Below are 20,213 nucleotides of genomic sequence, written 5' to 3' on the forward strand. Positions count from 1 at the left end.
AGCCGGTGGTGGCTCTGCTCTCTGCAAGCCACTGGCAGGGGCAGCGGGGGCAGCGGGGGCTTTGGGAGCAGGAGCAGCTCCCACCGCTGCTGGTGCTGTGCTGGCGACAGGCTTCCCCAGGTAGACGGGTGTCTCCATCATCGAGGTGGCTGGGGCTGGCCGGCTTGGGGCCGGGAAGCGGTAGAGGCCCTGTGTTGCAAGCGGGACACGGGGGGTGACAACTGGCAGCCTGGCCAAGCTGGCCAGTGGGACTGCTGCCACACCACCTGGGCCATAGGGTCTATATAGCCCACGCAGCATGGGCCGCAGCACCGAGGCTGGCTGGGTGGTGATGGGCAGCGTGGAGGCAATGGGGGTGTTGATGGTGGAGTAGATCATGCCATCGGCAGCCCGCACGGTTGCGGAGGAAGGAAGCATTTGCCGGATGGTGCCCAGGCGGACACCAGGAACGTTGTACTGTGCCAGGTTGCTGAAGCCCTGCCGTCCCTCAGGGAAGGTGGGGTTGTACATCCCACTGGGTTTGGGGGGTACAGGGCCCTGCTGCTGAGCTGCCAGCCCCGCTGTGCCCCCCTGCCCGGTGCTGGGGCCATATGGCAGCACATCAGGGCCGTTGGCATGCCGGCCCCCGTACTGGTCCATGGAGTTGAGGGCAGCACACATGCGGCTGATCTCACGCGCCGTGGTGGCACTGTAGTGGGCCAGGCTGGACTCCTGGAAGCTGGCCAGCTCCCCCCGGTGTGAGAAACGGTAGTCGGAGTAGATGTTGGAGGCCGAGCTGTACCTCCGCATGGGGAACGGGTGGCTCAGCAGCTCTCCTGGTTGGCGGAGGTCAGAGAAAGAGCCGTACTGCAGTCCCTGGCCCAGGTAACCCCCCTCAGCAAAGCCCACGCTGTAGGAGTGCTTCATGGTGCTGAGGTCCACGGCGGCATCACCTGCTGGGGCAGGGAAGGGCTGATCCCCCTTTGTGTGGTAGTAGCTCATCCCGATTTCAGAGAGGTTCGTGTCTGACATGGAGGAGTAGAGGCGTCCAAAGGCGCTGGCTGGGTAAAACTTCTGCTCCTCGTAGAGCGCAGGTGCTGGGGCAGGCTGCTCCCGGTAAGGGAAGGTCTCTGGCAGCTCTGGCTCTCTGCTGCCATACATTGGCCCGCTGGCTTTCCGACCAGGCACCACTGCCGCCTCCCCGGTTTTCTTCTCTGGCATCTTGGAAGTGGGGTTGAAAGCACCCGTGCAGCTGCCACCGAAAGGGAACTTGTAGACCATGTCACAGCAGGCCACCTGGCTCTCTGGCTTCACGCCTGTGAGGTCCAGGACATTGGGTGGTGCCTCCTCCTTCAGCACTTTGGTCACTGGGCCAGTTGCTGACTCCTCCATCTGCACCATCATCACCTGGGATTTCTTGCCGCCCAGGGCAAGGAGAGGGCTCTGGCTCTTCAGCTCTACTGGCACTGCCCGGTACACCTCTGATCCTGGCTCTGGTGGGAAGGACTGTGGGAGGCCGCCGGCATTCTGCACCCCACCGGTCTGTGTGAGGAGCACGTCCTTCTTTGCCATCTGGCCCGGCATGCCATACCTTGCAAATTTGGTCTGGGGGGCAGCAGTGGGCTCAGGCTTGCCACTGGCCACCCCACTGGCTCTGACAGTGGCTGTCTGGACACCCTGCTCCACCTGCTTCACCTGCGCCAAGCACACTGGGCTTCCGGTCCCCTGTCCAAAATCCACACGGCTCTGGAAAGGGTCTCCATAGACCACAGGTTGCTTGGACTGCGAGAGGATCATGGGAGAGGCGATGGCCAGGCTGGCAGTGCTGGCTGCCGCGATGATGGCGTGGGGCTGTTCCTGGGCATTAAGGTTGATGATCAAGGGCTGGATGGCCGTGGACTGCCGGTTTGGGATGTGGTCCAGGGTCAGGCAGTACTTCCTGGCCTCGGTGGCCAAGGACGTCAGATCCATGCCTTGGTCTGTTATGATGATGGGGGCAGACTTCAATGCGGTCCGTAAGTCCACAGCGTTGCTGCTTGGCACCTTGGGCCCTGGCTCCACCCGGGATGTGCCGGGGATGGAGGAGATGCGGCAGAGGGAGATGTTTTCCGCAGGGAGTGCTCCCCAGCTGTACAGCCCTGTGATGCCATCGGCAGCTGAAGTCACGGCAGGTGCTTTCTGGGCATGGTCCTTCACTGGCTGTGCCCTGATGTAGGCACCTGCCGGCTGCTCAGACTCCGGTGTCTGGGTGTAACCATGTGCCAGCAGCTGCCGGCTTGGCCTGGTGGGGGACGAAGTGGGAGACGTCAAGGCGCCAGAGCTGACTGGCTTGGTTTGGCTGGCTGCATCGGCCGCCAGTGTGATCACCATGAAAGGGGAGTCCTGTGAGGAGGCCTGCCGGGTCAGGCGTGGCGAGCCCGCCCGGTGCGGCGTCTGCGTCCCCTGCGCCACCATGGGGGAAGAGGCGTCTGGGCCAGCAGCAGCAGCAGAAGGACCCTCATAGGAGAGGACTGGGCTCTGTGTCTGCGTGGAAAACTCTGCCGTGGCCTTTGTGGTGCGGGTGGGACTTTGTGTCGGGGAGGTGGGTGAGAGCGGAGGGCTGGAGCTCTTGAAGAAGGTGTATGTCTTGGGCAGTGTGGGCTTGCTGTCGCTTGCAGCTGGGAGCTTCTCCCTGGCTGTCTGCACACTAATCTCCACCGTCCTGGTTCTGCTGGTGTCCTCTGTCTGTGAGCCATAGCTGACAGTGCTCTTTGATGGAATGTAGCTTCTCCCAGCTACGGATGGGGCCTCCAGACTTGGTGAGACGTAGCTCTGCAGCGCACTCCCAGGGCTGCCTGCTGCTGTCGTCACCGTGCTGGTGCCTTTGCTATAAGCATAAGGAGTGGTAGTAGCCTTGGATACTGGACTGGGTGCTGTTGGGGCACTCTGGAGCTTGGCTAGGTCTTGTCCCTCTTTTGCAAAATGCTGGGTGACCCGGACATCAGGAATAGTCTTGCCGATGCTGCTGTCGGAGCTGGCAAAGGAGACAGGAGCAGAGAGCTGTGTGGGGCTGGTGCCAGGGGTGAGCGGGCCACCGTTCTGCTTCAGCAGGTCAGCATAGGCGCTCTCGGCATTGAGGAAACGCTTCTCCTGGTACGTCTCCTCCTGCCCCTTCACCTTCTCACCCTGCTTGAGGGCCAGGTCAAAGGAAGAGGACTGGTGCATCCTGGAGATGCTCTGTGAGGTCTGCAGGATCTCCTCATACACCGCTCCTGCCTTCGGGAGGGCACTGGTATAGTCGGGCTGGGAGGGGTGCGTGAGGCCGCCGTCGTACCGGTAATCCTCACCATATTGATACTCAAAGCCGTTCTGGCCCTCAGTACTGCGGTAGCCAACCTGCTGGTAGGTGCTGCTGTAGGAAGAGGCTGGCTGGGCCTGCTGGACCTGCTGCTTCTGCATCATCTCTGCCTTCCTCATCATCTCCTCGTAGGCTTCCTCGGCACTCTTCAGGGGCTTGCTGGTGGGCTGGCTGGCACCACTCTCCACCTTCTCTGTCGGGGAGTACAGTGACATGAAAGTGGGCAGGTTGTATTCGCTGCCTGACTTGTACAGCTTGGAGGTCACAGCGTCAAAGCTCTCCGCTTCTGAGTCAATGGAAGGCGAGTACTCGGAGCAGGAGGAGCGGTGCAGCTCCTCCATCTCTGCTGCCTGTCGCAACTCCTCTGTGGGGGAGGCATCCTCGATGGGGGAGAGATTGCTGGGGGGGGTTTTGGAGCGCTCCCTCCTCCTCTGGGCCCTCAGCTCCTCCTTGTCACGCTTGGTCTTGCGTGCTGTGCTCCGGATGCGCTGCTGCTCCACCTCCCGCATCTTCTCCTGCTCCCGCAGCAGCTCCTCTTCCTCCCGCATCTCCTCCTCCTCAGATGAATCCTCAATGGTGGGCAGCAAGGGGCCATGTGAGCGATGCCGAGCCTTCCTCTGCTGCTTCACCTCCTCCAGCCGCTGCCGGCGGCTGGGGCTGCTGTCGCTATCCTCCTCCAGTGAGGAGATGGAGGTGGGTGAGGTGCCCGAGGTGTAGCTGGGCGTTGTGGCTGGCAGGGTGGAGGAGTACTCGCCCCGTGAGCGCTCCTCGGGGGAGCCTGTCAAGCTCTCCATCTCCAGCTCGGGTTCCCGGTCCAGACTGGTATCTGGCTCCTGGCCAATCTCCATCTCCCGGCCGTAGCCAGTTGTGCTGTTCAGCTCAATGGTCTTGAATCGCCGCAGCCCACCCTGGGCTGTGCTCAAGTCATCACCTTCCACTGCCTCCACCTCTTTGCTCTCCTCTGTGTACATGCTGCTGGCACCATGTGGCAGGCGCCGCTTGGCCGACGCTGGCTCTTTGCCCTTCTCTGCCTCGGTCTTCTGCCCAGCTTTGGGGATGCTGTACTTAGTGTGCCCATAGCCTTCCTCCTCCTCCTCGAGGTTGTCCTCCTCAGCACTCATCTCCAGGATCTGTCTCCGCATGAACTCCTCATCGGTCACCTCTGCCTCCTGGCCCTTGGTCCGGGGGGGCACCGGGGAGAAGCCCCCCTCACTGCTGTCCTCCACGTAGTCATGCCGCAGCTTGCTGCCAAACTCATCTGAGGACTCCGCACTCTCCCGACGCTCCCGTTGGTTGTCCCACTCCTCATCCTCCTCCAGGATGTCCTCCAGCTCCTCATCCGAGTCGAAGGCTTCAGGGGTGATGGAGAGGTACCGTGGCCGCTGCTGTTGCCGCTGGTCCTCCTGTGGCTCTGTGCGGCTCTTGCTACGCTCGGGGGACTCTGTCGGTGCGCCCCGGCCTTCCAGGAGAGGCCTCATGCTGCTCTCCAGCTTAGTGAGCTCAGAAGGGCTGGGGGGGCTCTGCCCGGCCAGCCCGGTGCTGCTCAGCTTCTCCTCTTCCTGCTGCACCAGGCCGGTGATCTCGCTCTGTGAGCTGGAGATGCCGTCGGAGGAGTAGCCGGTGTCGCTGAGGCTCTGGGGGCTGCGGGACAGGTCTGAGGGGTAAGGCTTGCTCCCATCCTGCAGGCAACGAAGAACACAGAGTCAGATCCAGGCAGCTCCAGAGCTGCTGTTCCTACTTCCCCTCAAGCCCTCTCCCAAGGAGCACACAGGAAGTCTGGGCACCACTGGGAGCCAGCCCAGAACAAAGGCTGGGGGCCACCCTGTGTCCCCCAGTTCAGTGGCACACCAGCAACTTGTCTGTGCTAACAAAGGCAGGTGAGAGGGTGTGCTGCAAGCAGGGGATGGTACATCTAATGGCCCCGGGGGTAAAGACATTGGGGGACTAATAAATATGTTTGAAAAACTGGGCCTGCAGCCCCCAAGGCACCCTTCAGAAGCAGGGCTGGATCCTCACTAGATGCCAGCAAAAATAAACAGCCTCCTTTAATTGGCTTGACAATTAGGCAGTGTGGGGGACAAGCCTCTGAGCCATGGGGACTGTGCATCACACCCAGCCCTGGCGCTACTGGCAGGACCTGTCACCCTGCCAGCACAGAGGCACCACAGACCACTCCTACTCTGGGGGCACAAGGAGGCTCTTTCCCTGGGGGCTGCACAGCAGTGAGGGGGGAAAACATTCCCTCCTGGCTCGCGGGGACCTTCTGCCATGTCCCCTCCCCATGGGGGGCTCTGCTGGCTGCTGCTGGGATGGGTGCTCCTGGGGGAACACCATCCCAAGGCAGCCAAATGTTTCCCCAAATTGTTTTGAATTTAGAAAAGGTGGGATGAAGAGCGTGAAAAATACCTACTGCTGCAATGTGGAATGTTGGAAAATGAGTTTTCCATTTGACAACAAATCCCAACTACCCTTATATTATTTTAAAAGAAATCCAAAGGCCAGAGATGACCTGAACTATTGCATTATGCCCAAATTGATGTAATCCTAATAAAAAGAAGGCAAATACCAGCATGCTGCCATGGAGCCTGTGAAGGTCCTAAGGCATTTGGGAATGCAGAGACAGCAGTGTTTGGAGCCCAGTGTTCCCCAAAAAGTCATTTCCCGGGGCAAACGGCCATGGTTTGTGGTCTACCTTGGAATAATCTTCTCCATTTGTGGGCACAACTACTGGCCGAGGCACAGCTCAGTACCATGCCAGCCTGGGGCAGGATGTGGTGCCCAGGGATGCTCAGAGCTGGATGCACCTGAGAGCTCACCTCCTGCTCCTTCGCCCGCAGTGCCTCGGGCAGTGCCCGGCTCTCCTTGCTCTCCACCTCTGGTTTGGGGGTGATGCTCTTCCCCTTCGGAGCGATGCTCTCAGGAGCTCTGGAAGGCTCCGGGGCAGCTTTGGGTAGGGGCTTTTCCTCTGCTGGCACTGGGGGCTTCTTTTCTGCTGGCGGTGGGGGCTTCTTCTCCGCTGGGGCAGGGCTCGGGGTCTTGGTCTGCTCGGCAGCCCGGAGGCTCCTGGCGGGCGAGGCTTGCTGCTCGGGGGGTGCTGCCGGCTCGGCGGGTGCGGGTGCCGGCGTGGGCGCTCTCTGCTGCTGGCCGGCGACGGGCGGCTGGTGCCGCGGGGAGCCGGTGGGTGCCGGCTTTGGGGTAGGCAGTGGCATCGGGGCAGGGTCGCCGAGGCTGCCTTCAAGAAGCCGCTGAGTTTGGCAGTTCAAGCACAGCCATTCGTTCTTCTGCAAAAGAATGGAAGGAAAAGTCCTGTTGAAATTCTGGGAGCTTCATCCCAGCAGGAATCTCAGTGAGGAGCTCTGCTGATGGGACATGTGGCAATGGTGCAGAGGACTCGGCCCACCCAAACCAAATAACGGGCCGTGGAGGGGCATGCAGCATCACAGCCATACCCTGCAAACCATCCACATCCAGCTTCAACCCACCCCTACCCGTGTCCAGAACCCAGAGCTGTCCAGCCAGAGGGACCATGGCTGTGGCACAGGGATTGCATACTCTCCCCCACGATCCCTCAGCATCACCAGCTCTTTCATTCTTCAGCCTTGCAGTATTTCGGTTTTAAGCGAAATTAAACAATCAAAGGCAGATTATTACCGTAGCTTAATACTTCTCAGCTCCATACAGCTCCTCTCTTGCTCCGATTTGTTTTCTTTGATACAATAAAGGTTTAATAGCATAATCATAACACTTATGGCTCTTTTTTTCCTAGGTTAACAAAAATACTGGGTAGACAAGTGTGCCAAAATTTCCCAAAGATATTACCCAAAGTACACGCTGTGCAGGAAAAGAACAAGACAATCTTGTCTAGTGAAATTCTCAGCAAGAGCTGTCGTTTTATGGCCTGGAAAAAGCAGAGGCAAGCGGGGCTGTGAGTGGCAGAGAGCCCGCAGGGCTACGGCAGGGGCTCTGCATTAAGAGATCAGAAGTGCTTTCCTCCCCTGGGTCGCCCAAGGGCTATTTTTACCCACCCAGGAATGTCCAGGAATAGGGGCCTGACATTTCTTTCCCTTTAGATGTTTCAGCATCTTAAATTTTTTCAGTTTTGCTGCTAAAAGCACAATATGCTCCAGGTTCTTTTCTCAGACTTCTCCTTTGCTGATTCATGGCTCCCAAAGCTCAGGATGGCCATCCTCAAGGGGTGGCTGGCCCTGAGGAGCTGTCATGCTGTCAGAGAGGTGGTCTTGGTCTCCAGCTGGACCAGCCTGGGGCCAGGGCTGTGAGCCAGCTGTGTCCCCTGGGGCCCCAGAGGCCACGGTCTGCCTGGAGAAGATGAGGTTCATCAAAATGACATTGAGGAAACAGCCTCAGGTTGTGCTAAAGGAGGTTTAGATTGAATATTAGGAAAAATTTCTTCACTGAAAGGGTTGTCAAGCACTGGAACAGGCTGCCCAGGGAAGCGGTGGAGTCACCATCCCTGAAGGGATTTAAAAGATGTGTAGATGTGATGCTTAGGGACAGAGTTTAGTGGTGGGCTTGGCAGTGCTGGAGTAACAGTTGGACTCCATGAGCTTAAGGGTCTTTTCCAGCCTAAACAATTCCACGATTCTAATCTGTGACTCTAAATCCCATACAGATGGGACAGCAGCACTGTGATAGCCTTGTCATCTGCATCCCAGGAGTCTCCAGGTTATGATGAGATGCTGGAGGTACCTTGCAGCTGGTGGTGGCCAGGAGGAGCAGGGCTTTCCCACAGACCCTTCTTCACTCCTGCAGCAATCCAGCCCAGGAGCAGCCATCTGGCCCACACTCTCCAGGGAGCAGAGGGGCAGGAGGGCTGCTCCTGCAGGGAATGGGCAGGTGTAAAACATCCTCCCATCCCCAGCACCCTGCAGCAGCCCCTGCTCTTCACACAAACATCTTAAGAATACATTAGGGCTTTGGAGGGCCATTAAAAAAATCCCTTTCAGCACAGTAATATTTAATTACTGCTTAATCAAAGAGAAAGTCTAATTAAGGGGCAAGTGCAGCCTATTGTATCTTAATGATTGCATTTGTCTTCTTTTATTTCAGAACTCGTTCCCATTCCCGTGCCTCTGAATCAGATCTGCTCACCCCACTCCGCTCTGTAATTATTCCAGACCGCAGAAGGAAATGTGATTGTGTGACACAAATTGAAACCATGCCTCATGGAAATACACGACCTTTCATTTTTCGTTCAGGAATCCCATTTTTCTTCTCCAGAGCTCCCTCCCTGATGCAGGCAGTGAGGGGAGGGCACGATGCACAAGGGGTAGGTTGGATGTGCCAGGGCAAAGCTCAGCTCAGCTCAGCTCCTGCCCATACCTGTCTGTCACACCATCACACCAGCTCCCAGCATGGTCCTGAAGGAGCTGGAGGAAATCAGCTTGCCTTGAACTACCCTCAGATCCTTTACACCCTCTCTGAATGGGGCATTTCATATCCTCATGATGTCCCAACCTGCCAGACTTTGGTGACTGGGGAGCTCTGCATATGTGATGGGCTCAACTGCTTTTGCCCTTCCAGGGAAAAATTCAAGCCCAGAACGACCATGGAAGGCCAACACTGGCCACCAGGTACCAACTGCAGATGCTGAGTGCCAATCAGGTCCCATTCAAGGAGCCCGTGGAGAGGCAGGTGTCACTGCTGGTGTGATCTCATCAGGACGAGGCTTAGGGCTCTTGCACAACCAGACGAGCACAGTACTAATCCATTCCATGGCGATTCCCGTCCCTGGAAGTGTTCACGGTCAGGCTGGATGGGGCTTTGAGCAACCTGGTCTAGTGGAAGGTGACCCTGCCCATGGCAGAGGGGTTGGAATGAGATAAAGGTCCCTTCCAACCCAAACCGTTCTACAGTTCTGTGATCTGATGCCTCTGCAGGTTGGTCTGAGCCTCCTCCCTGAGGTTCCTCCCAGCTGTGGCTCTGCAGCCATTCCTCTTGGCAGCTGCCCCAGTTTGAGCCGCTCACCCTGCCATCCTGCTCTCAGAGATGTGACAGCTCGACTCTTCATGGGACTGCACTGGGAAGTGGATAAGGGAACAACCTCTGTTAAAAATAGCTCTGCCAAAAAGATTGTAGAGCTCTGCTCTGAAATGCCCCTTGTCTTTCAAAGCAGGCAGGAAGGTCTGGGTACAGCAGGAAGGCAGGAACCAAGGAGGGGCAGGCAGAGGGGGGTCCTTGGGCTTTGCCAGCTGTGAGAGGTGCCAGCCAATCCCCAGAGACACTCAAAATGGGAGACTGGCATATGCTGAATTTGCATTTTCTCTTACTGGCTTTTCCTTCAGCACCTCTGGGGTCTTCCATATTGAAGAGACCCTGCTGACAGTCCAGCACCCTGTGCTTCAGTCTGAACCCCTGTGGAAAATCACGGTGTGGTTATGGCAGAAAAGTAGCAAAGGGATAACTGAATTTTCCCAAGCTGTGGGAGAGCCCATCCCTGTCACAGCCAGTGCCATGTGGAGCTGTGTGTGAGCACAGACCGTGCTGCAGCAGCCAGCGCAGAGTATTTGCCATCACACTCACACTGGCTGCAGTGAACGCTCCAGCAGCAGCAGCTGTGAGCTGCCCAGCTCCCACATGCACGTGAGGGAGAGAGAAATCCTGCCCGCAGCAGCTGTGGGAAGGTGGAGGCAAGCAAAGCTGACCATGCCAGTGGGAATGCCTCCGGTAAATCATTCTGAGCTCTTGGTTCCATCTTTAAGAGACCTCTGCAGCCCCATCAACCCCAGCACTGACACCTGTCATGTGTCTGGGGGATAAATCCCAGGGGGTCTGTGAGGATGCTGAAGCTGAGGCACCTGCCAGCCTTGTGCCAGTGCTGCACGCTTTGCTGGTGACAAATGATCCATCCCTCTCCTGCAGCGCTATCAGCTCGGTGTTTGGTTATCCCACAGCACCTCTGCTCCCTCTCAGAGGGACTGGCTCTGAAGCAGCTTCTTCTCCCATATAACTTGGCCTCAGGCATTTCCCAGAGTACACGGCCAAGGGGATTAAGCTGCCCCGGAGAAAAATGCTAACATTGGAGGAGCGGCTGCTCTGCTAACAGCTTGTAAATCCCCATTGAGATTAACCAGATCCCACGAAGATAATAATAATTAGGCTGTATTTAGTGCTTTACATGTCCAAACCCCTGGATGCCCAGGAAGCCAGGGTGCCCCTCGCTGGGGTGGGAAGTGGGTAAGGAGCTTATGGCAAAGGCGTGGCAGCTTCTGTCTGAATCTCCACACTTAAAGATGCTGGAAACCTTGGCCCTGATCAGGATCGGGATGGGGCCTTGCCTGGCACTGAGGTTTGCTGCCTTAGAACTGCTGTGGTGGTGGGCACGGTGGGGGTTTAATCATGTGGAGCACAGGTTATGGGGAGCTGGGGCTGATGAAGGCTGTGGCACACAGGGAAGATGGGCAGCCCTGCTGGGATGCAGAGCGGGCTCCAGGCGGAGGAAAGCATCAATAATTAAGAAGAGGGATGAAACCAAAGTGCGCCTGAGATGCCATCTGAAATGAAGAGGCGCTGGCATGGCAGGGCATGCTGGAAGACAGCCAGCCAGAGGCAGGGGGGGTGAGGCCGCTGGGGGCTGCCCAGCCCAGCTGGTTATCAGCTTACAGCCTTTGAGGGTCACTGCCCTGATTCCTCAGGCTCCCTGCCTTCCTTGCCTCCAAAGCACTGGGATTTGCAGAGGAGTTACAGAAAAAGTGGGTTTCTGGAGAGACAATCAGTGCTGGTGTGGTCACAAGAGGCAGGACAGAGCCCTGGGTTCAGGACATGAGGGACTGGGGGAAGGCAGCTTCGTTTAAGGCATCATATCTAAGTGGGAATGACCATCCCAGTTTTCAATTGTGCACCATGCGAGTGGCATCAGGGGATGCTGGATTTGGCCACAATTCCTGCCAAAGGGGGTGGCAAGTGCTGTGCCCATGGCTGCCCGTGCTCCCTCCCAGGGGGAGAGGCAGGGTGGGTGATACATGGGGTCAGCACTCAGACTGAGCTCTGGCCTCCCCACAGCTCCAGAACTGGCTGGCAGGTGGCCATAGCCACGCTCGCCAACCTCCACCGGGTCTTACCCTGCAATTGCTTTAATTTACTAATGGGCAACAACAAAACTGTAATTAACTAAAATAGAAGTCTTCCTGCATAATTCTGGTCAACGTTACCACTTGGCAAGTTAATTAAATGCTGAATTCCCCCAGCGCCACTGGGTTTTTTTAATGATGGAGCCAGAGAGCTTCAGCATCACAATTATACATGAATCCTCTGTTCAGTGACTTGGAGGTCTGAGAGGCTTGGTGGGAACCAGTGGTGCCAGAAGCTTCCCAGCTTCCCCAGTTAGCTGCTGGCTACCAGTCCCACCATCCCCATTTGCCCCTAGGCCCCTCAGCTCAACCTCTCCAGCGCCTGGAAGATGTTCAGCCATGGTCTTCATCCCCACACAAACTGCTCCCCACAATATCACCCCTGGGACTCTGCCCAGTTACTTATGTTCTACAGCACTATTTTACACAATCAAAACAGCATCTATTAAAATACTGGGACAAAAATCTGTACAAAGTAAGATAAGCAGCATGAGGTATAAGTATCTCGCAAGCCAGATCTCATCTCCCAGCATTAAATGCAGTGAATCTCACCAGAATATTTCATTTATTTGCTGACAAGTACTGTGCAGGGCTCATCACTGTGACAGATGGGTGCCTGGAAAATATGGAAAACACTTCTGGTATCTGAATCAAGATCCAAATTAATAAGAACCTCATAAAATCACTTCCCAAGCCCTCTTCTCAGCCCCACTTGCAGGAAAGCTCTCTTTAGGAGGGCTTCTGACAACCAGACACCTTCCACACACCCTCCTGCAGCAGAAATGGGGGCACCTCACCGTGTGATCCCAGTTCCCAAGCACTCTGCATCCTCGTGCTAAGAACACTGCAGCTCTGTCCATGCTGTGCATGGTTTTTAGCAGAGTGTTAAAGGAAAGGGACTGAGCCATGCTTGATCACTGGCTGCCAGGGCTGTTTCAGACCCAGCTCAGGCAATGCTGGGGGTCTGGCTGGCAGGTTCCCCACCTTCTAAGTGCTCCTGTGCCCTTCCTCCTCTTGGCCAAGATGCTCTCTTGACCAGCAGCCTCCTTGGGCAAACCTGGTGCTCACTCATTTCAGATGCCCCTGAGCATAGGCTGATGCTCACTCCCCCTTGGATTCTGCCCATTCTCCCAGCTGAACTCTCCACAGCCCCTCCAAATCCCCTCCCCACACCTCTGCCAAGCACCTTTGTCTGAGCTGCCACAGTTTTGGGAGGTGAGAAGGGGTGTGCTGACCAGTGCCAAAGGCTCTTCTCTGGGATTCTTGATTACAGAGGGGAGGGTCTATAACAAGGTCTGACCAAGGCACGTTCACAAAGGGTGTTTTGAACATCATGTGCCATCAGCAGACAACCACGGGCCTGGTTTTACCTCTGCCCGAGCCCTTATCTCTCCTAGGAGGCTGAGGCAGTGATGGGATTTGAAACGAGGGCAAGGAAACGAAACGCGTACTGTGACGGCAGAAGCACCAGGGATCAGGAGGAGAGATGGAGCAGATGCAGGAGGTGCTTGTGGCATCTGCATCTGTGGTGGGAACAGAGCAGAGGGGATTCAGGTGCCCCAGTACCAGAAAGGGGCTGAGACCAAGGGAAACTGGGGACAGCGCGCAGACAGGGACAGCCCTGGGGACAGCATGGGGTTGTGTGTCCCACCCCACCATTGACAGCCACATCCAGGACCCAGGACAGGGCAGAAAGTGTGGGGTACTTTATTACCCTGACTGTGCCTTTTTTCCTCTAAAATCACATCGAAGTCCCACTCAAGCTAGACACAGAACTGTCTGCATGTGTGCTTGCTAACTGCGATGCTGCTTCTGAAGCTTAGCATGTGTGTAGATGCATAAATACAGAATCTGTAAACAAAAAAGGAGCACTAAATGGAACGCCCAAACACTGGTCAGCAGAGCAGGTCGTGTCCCTGGAGCTCAGCAGCTACACACTGATGCTTGCCAGGCTGGGGGAGCCAGTGGAGCTCCCCAGGCATCCTTCCCCCTGCCTGCCTCCCTCACCCACAGAGCCAGTGCGCTCCCCCAGCATAACGCCATGGGCTCCCAAGTCTATCTGCAGGAAAAGGCAGAGAAGGGACTGCACACACCTCAGGCACCCAAGCCTCCTCAGCTGCCAACTGCTCCATACTAACTGACTTCATTACCATCAACTGGGCAAGTTTTAGTGCAACCCTGGGCTTGCAGATCAGCTCCCCTGCAAGCCACTACAGTTATTTCAATCCCTTGCTATATATAGCGTTTGACTAAGCAACCCAGTGATGTGTTTTCCAGCAACAGACTATTCTTATCTGTTCCTGTGGCCTGTCTCGGGCTGGTGGAGCTGATGGTCCCTCCTCAGCTCTATTTTAAATGTGTGTGATGTATTGATGGCCTTCACACCACAATAATGTGATTAAAAGCAGCACAGGGTAATGAGCTCGCCAGGATGAGCTCTGCCTCGCAGGGCTTGTTTTCTGCCTCCCATCTGATCCACTTCATCCCTTCTCTGTGCTGGGACCTCTCTCAGGTGGAAAACAGATGCAGAAAGAGAGGATGGAAGAAGCTGCACACGATGGCTGAGCACTGGAGCTGCTGTCAGCATGTTGGGAGGGAAGGGAAGGATATGGGCAGAGGCATCTCCCAGCCCCATGACAGCTGCAGGGAAGATGGTATGCATAGCACCAGTGCTCCCCTCCCTCCCCAAATCTACCCAGAGGGGACCTGGAGCAGGAGCAGGGTGTCAGCTCCACAATCCAGCCCCTTTACTTGTGCCATGGAAAGGGGAAGGCAAGTGGAGATGGGCAGCCGGACAACAAACAGGTGCCAAAGTGGCTGTCGCAGTCCTGCTCCTTGGCTCTCCCTTCCCCTTCCACATCTCATCCCAGGGATTATATTCCCTGCTCCTGGCGGAAGTAGGGATGCACCAACCCTCCACAGCAGAGCCCGAGGGTCAGTGAAACGGCTCCCACGGGGCTCACAGCCCCCCACCCTGTGGCTCGATGCTCCACACAGCCAGCAGAGGATTATTCCAGCTGAAAGTCTTTGACTGATGAGTAATAGCAACGCTCCCCTCTGCTCGCCTTCGAGGAATAGCTGTGCTCTTGCCAAGTCCAGCTTATTCCACTGCAGCAGCCGATGGCCAGGCCGGTGAACGCTGCCATGCCAAGGGGAAAGCACTGCAAGCCTCTGCGGCCGTAGGAGAGCTGCGGATGTGGTTGTCACCACCATGACCAGCCTGGGCCACCTGCAGCTCTTTGCCTAGTTGCAAACCCCGGTAGCTGTGACCTTGAGTCAGGACTTCCCATCCTGGGCAGCACCTCCTGCGGCAGAAGTGGAGGCGGAATCATAGAATTATAGAATTGTTTCGATTGGAAAAGTGCTCTAAGATGGAGTCAAACTGTTACACCAGCACTGCTAAGGCCACCACTAACCCATGTCCCAAGTGCCACATCTGCATGTCTTTTAAATTCCTCCAAAGGTGGTGATTCCACCACTTCTCCGGGAAGCCTGTGCTTGACAACCCTTTCTGTGAAGCCATTCTTCCTAATATCTAATCTAAACCTCCCCTGGCACAACTTGAGGCTGTTTCCATTATCCTATCACTTATTACTTGAGAAAAGAAACCAACCCCCTCCTGGCTACAATGTCCTTTCAGGTAGCTGTAGAGAGTTGGAAGTTTTCCCCTGAGCCTCCTTTTCTCCAGGCTGAGTCCCCCCAGCTCCCTCAGCTGCTCCTCAAAGGACTTGTGCTCCAGACCCTTCCCCAGCACCACTGCCCGCTGCAGTAAACAGATGGACTTCTTGGGGTGCTGACCTGTGGACAGGTATCCTGCTCTGCTGTCCCCTGGGCTGTCCCAGGGCTCCCAGCGAGGGTCCTCCTTCCCAAGTCTGACTTGACAGAAGCTGAGGAAAATGCCACCAACTTTTCCATGTTTTCAGGAGCTATGATGTTAGTCAAGCTCAGACTACTTTTTGATATTGTTATTTCACTGTTGGACCCCAAAAGTTTATTCCACAGAACTGGGAAAGCAGCTCACCTTGCGGGGGGATAGTTGGGCAACCTATTTGAGACATCTGGCTGGGACCCCAGAATAAACCCCTGGCTCTGGCATCCAGCTGAAGCACCCACAGCCATCAGCTCCCAGCAGCTCCCACCTTGGGAGCATCTCATCACCTGCATCCCTGTGTGGCTGTAGCCACGAGCCAGGCTCCCCCCCGCTCATCCCTGCCCATCTTCTATCCCCTCCAAAATTAGGGCAGCTGCTGCGGCAGGAAGCACCTTCTGTATTTTTGGAGCTTAAAAAAAAAAAAGTCCTTTCTGAACAGGCAAGAATGTTTCTAAGTCAAAGGATTTAAACTATTTTGCAATCAAAAGGAAGCGTATTTCCAAACGAGCCGATGGCGAGAGCCTGGGTGCTGTGTGGGCTGTGTGAAGGGGCTGCTAAAAAAGGGTACACAGCTGTCCAAAATTTGGAAACCGGTGCTTTTGCAGAATATATATAGACATCCCTCCCCACTCAACATATTTCCTTCCAGTTCATTAGATTAAAAAAAAAAAAAACATTTTAAAATATCAGTAGGATATTGAGGAGAGCACTTTGATGCTTTTGGCTTGTCTAAAAAAGTCACGGGACCAATTCCCAGGGCTGTGGGTGAGCATCCATTGCCCTGGGAATGGCCTGCTGAGCAGCAGTGTCACTGCCATGCTCCTGCACTAACACAGACATGCAGCAATAAACCAGCTGCCTTTGGGAACCTCCCAGCAGGGCAATGGTGGTGGAGATAAACATGAGTGGGTTTGCTTGGAGATGGTGAGGAGACATGGAGGCCAACCCCCAACCTCCTCCAAGGGGCCATCCTCTCTGTTACTATAAGCCACTCCCATCTGCACCTGGCCACCCCTCAGCACTGTGGTCCAGATTTCACATTTCACCCTTGTTTTCCCACAGTTGCCACCTCTGGGTAGCAGCTGTGACACTCATTTATCTCTGTTGTTATTTCCAGTCTGGATGTGCTCCTGTTTCTTCCTGGCCATTGGCTATCACCACACATCTTCTGCTACCTTGACCATTACCTGATGTCTCCTGCAATGAGCAGGTGGACGTAAAACTGCCCCTGGCCTGAGATGGACTCAAGACAGAGCATCTTTCCAGAGAAGTGGGAGAAATGTCATGTCCAGGCTGGACGCCTGGAGGTGCAATAATGGGAGGTGACACATGAGCACGCGCTGAGTATTTAAGAAAAAGGAGAATAGGAGGAACAAGAGAGAAAATCTTATGCTGAAAGCACTTTTCATTTTCCTTTTCACTGAGCCTTACTATTCTTCTCTGTTTCATCTTGGAGAAAGAGCTAAATTAACTACCAGCTCAGTTCCGAGAGACTGGATCCAAATGGATGAACTATTAAGAAGATTTTCTCTTCACAATAAAATCCAGCCAATGGTATTAATGCAGCAGAGGGTTTGGTCTGGTTTTCACAGATTAGCTATAGCTGTCCCAAGGACAGCAAGCTCCGATTTTCCCATTTTGCTCCAATGTGATGCTTATAGAGATGTCTGGATCATTCACAGTCATTGCAGACCAGACTGGGATGACCATCATCTAACCATGTAGAAGAGAGGAACGTGGCTCTTGTTCTCCACCATGTCCAGGCTCCCTGTCCCTTCTCACCCGCACACAGACCAGTTGTTCCCAGTGCACCCTCCCTGAGGACTCTGCTGGGTTCCTGCTCCAGGGATGCACCCACTGAGAAGCTGCATCTTCTCAGGAAGCTCCAGTGCCATCCAGCACAGCTGCCCCTCCAGCACCCAAACCCACTAGCACTAAGCCAGGAGTCTACTCTCCCCAACTGATAAAGAAGTAATATATTGTTCATTTTTGTCTGAATCGATCCGGCCATGCATTGTAATTTACTCTGTGATCAGGTACTCCTTAACGAGATTTATCAGCCTGCCAACCAGCCTTATCTTTAACAGTCCCCATTATCAGGATGTATTTCTCAGCCAAGGTTAGCAGCAGCAGGAGCATCTCTGAACACCAGCTGCATGATAATAATCCCACAATAATGCCCAGAAGATGTCCAGCAGAGCCTGTATCCAGTCACCGCGGACCCCACTCCCGTTGCAGCAGGTGTGGTGTAGGTGCAAGGTGTTCCTCGTGGCTGCGACTTCATGCACACATTTGATGCAGTAACTGTGACTCCTCAGGAGCCATTTGAACCTGCATGCAGAGGATTTAAAGTTTGCAGCAAAAATAATGCCTGCTAAGGGAAACCTGGCCAACTCTGCAGAAAACAAATACACTACTCTGTGTGTTTTTCCAACAGAATGGAATAAAATCCAAGAGAAGCTAAGTTTATCAGAGGAATCTTATTTAACCAAAACCTTCTTTTTTCATAGACACTAGTGTTGACTAAAATATCCAGCCATCCAACTAGTAATTTGCTGCATGTGATAAAAGCAGATTCAAGCTGTCTGATTGCTCTCTTTTAAATTGCAGAGAGCCCCAAGTGTCTATCAGCCACTCATTTCCAAACCAGAAGAAAATCAGCATCTCTGGAAGCTTCAGCTTCCTCCCCACTATGAGCTGCTCAGTGCCCTGTCCCCTCACCCCAAAGCAGTCCAGCAGCAGCAAACGGGGTTTGAACCTCTTTCACAATCACAAGGGATCATTTTCAAAGCGTGAATTAGTAGTATGGCTTGGAAGCTGAGGACATCACAAACCAATGTCCTGCAGTACCTGCGCATAAAGCTTTCCAAGCTTTAAAAATAGTTATGTTTTTTTATATTATCCCAAGAGACATCCCTATGTTGGCAGAGCACCGAAATCCGCACGTGGAGGTGACTGAGGGGCTGTACTGCTGAGAGCCACCAAATCCCATGGTCCTTACATGGGGAGTAGATGCACCACTGGAGGAGATATCTGCACCCATGATTTTTGCCCTGAAATGCATGTGTTCTTAGAGGACTGGATGCTTTGGTTTCTGTGGGCACAGCTGCTTGACCACATTAAATGACTGCTGCTTCAAAAAATCCCACACACCCTGCTCCAGGCTTCAAGGCTGTGAGTCCTAATTCCAGCAGCAGAAATATTTTAATTAAATGAACTACCTTTATGGAATAAATCAAGTGATAAGCTTGAAAAATTAACTCCCATAATCTTTCATGCTGCTGTGCAGATCAATAAACTATTACAGTAAAAGGCTGGGAAACGTTCTAGAAACATGAGTTGTTACAATGGAGATGGATGAGCCATTTTACTTCCCAAATTATACACAGCAGCATCTTTCCACACTCATGCCTTGCACCCCCTCTCCCATCCCCTCACCTGCTGCCCATGGCAGAGCTGGAGTGGCACAGCCAGCGTCTCCCACCTGCTTGGGTGCAGCTCCCAGCCATCCTCCCCAGGAACACATCCCCCGTCCTCACCATCTGTCCTCACCTTGAGTGTTTCCTGACTCCTTACAGCCCACATTTTGGGCATTTTGATGGAGTCAGGAATCATGAGCTGCCTACAGAGGGATAATGTGTCTTGGTGAGGCCAATACAATTTTCATATTCTTCAGAATTTATTTTAAACTTAAGATTCTTTTGAAAACCACCTTATTTTAACTTAAACTTCTCTTACAAATAGCTGATAGCCCCCCAGCTGGCACATGGTGATTTGATGGTGACCCTGACCTGGATGGATGTTCCCACCAGCAGTGCCCAGTCTCTCTGGAGCCAGGAGGTAGGAACTGGCTACAGCTGCTGGGGTGGAAGAGCTGCGATTTTCCATCTCAAGAATAAATACAGCAAGAATGAAGCTGAGAAGCCAAAAGGAAATGAAATGGGGAAGTCAACATAAAATGGTTGCTTTAAAAAAAAAAATTAGAAAATCATACGAATCACATGTTTACTCAATTTAATATGATCTGTGAAGGCATTTCCTTCCCCAGCTGCCCTTTCTGCAGACAGACAGATGCCTATGGGACTTCATGGCTCCTGAAGCCACAAGAGGAACCACCTCACATAAACCCTTTAAGTAATTTAAGAAGCTCCACTTGAAGAGTTCAGGGCCACTGCAGAAACCTGCTCCTCTGAAGGCTGGCAACACTCCCCTGACTTCCAGCCTGAAGAAAAACCCAGATTTGTTAAAAATACTTCTGCCTAGCTCTAGTTTGCTTCTCTTCTCCTCATGTCCTATTTGCTCTCGGCAAACAGATGACTGTTGGTCATACTTAACAGTTCCGAGCAAATCAGGGAATTATGTAAAGAGGGGAATTTCACAGCTCCTTCGCAGACCCGAGTGCGGGTGTTTGTTCCCAGCAGCCAGGGGGATCTGCTGCCGCAGCTCCCTCACCCGAGCTGCACTCAGCCATGCACATCCCGAGGATCCAGCTCCAGAGCCTGGACCCTGCCCTGGCTCGGACAGAACCCACACCTGCGGAGTCATGGGCAAACCCACAGCACAAGTCCTGTCCTCATACCCACATGTACAGTTTGTGGGGTTATTCCCAAACCAAATACCTCATTTCTTTGTCAAACTAGGGTTGCCTTTTTTTTTTTTTTTTGAGAATATTTGTTCTCTGAGTCAACCAAACCCCTCTGAAATCAACGCTTACTGCTTCAACAGGCTTGGGAACTAGGTGCTCTTTGAGCTCCAAACAATTAAAATATCCTAACAAAAAAAGCCCTAAAACAGCCCCTCATGTCAGAGCTCAGAGACTGCTACTTATCTCCCAGTCATGACACAAATAATGGCCAAAGGCTGCTAGCTGTGGCATGGGACAATACAAAGCATTCAGTGATCCCATCTGAAGATCCCAAAACAGATCTCTAAATTATGA

At 54.1% G+C, this 20,213-nt stretch overlaps 1 protein-coding gene across 1 annotated transcript in view; it reads right to left on the reverse strand.

Annotated features, from left to right (window-relative positions):
- The window catches only part of BSN (bassoon presynaptic cytomatrix protein), a gene marked incomplete at its 5' end in the record, with an annotated part of 89,190 nt that overhangs the window by 9,288 nt on the left and 59,689 nt on the right, over window positions 1–20,213 (reverse strand). Inside the window, 2 exon segments of the mRNA XM_039559160.1 lie at window positions 3–4,995; window positions 6,133–6,597. Coding sequence (XP_039415094.1) covers window positions 3–4,995; window positions 6,133–6,597 — 5,458 coding nt within the window.

This window comes from Corvus cornix, chromosome 12, assembly GCF_000738735.6.
Source record: "Corvus cornix cornix isolate S_Up_H32 chromosome 12, ASM73873v5, whole genome shotgun sequence".
In the NCBI taxonomy this organism is placed as follows: Eukaryota; Metazoa; Chordata; class Aves; order Passeriformes; family Corvidae; genus Corvus; species Corvus cornix.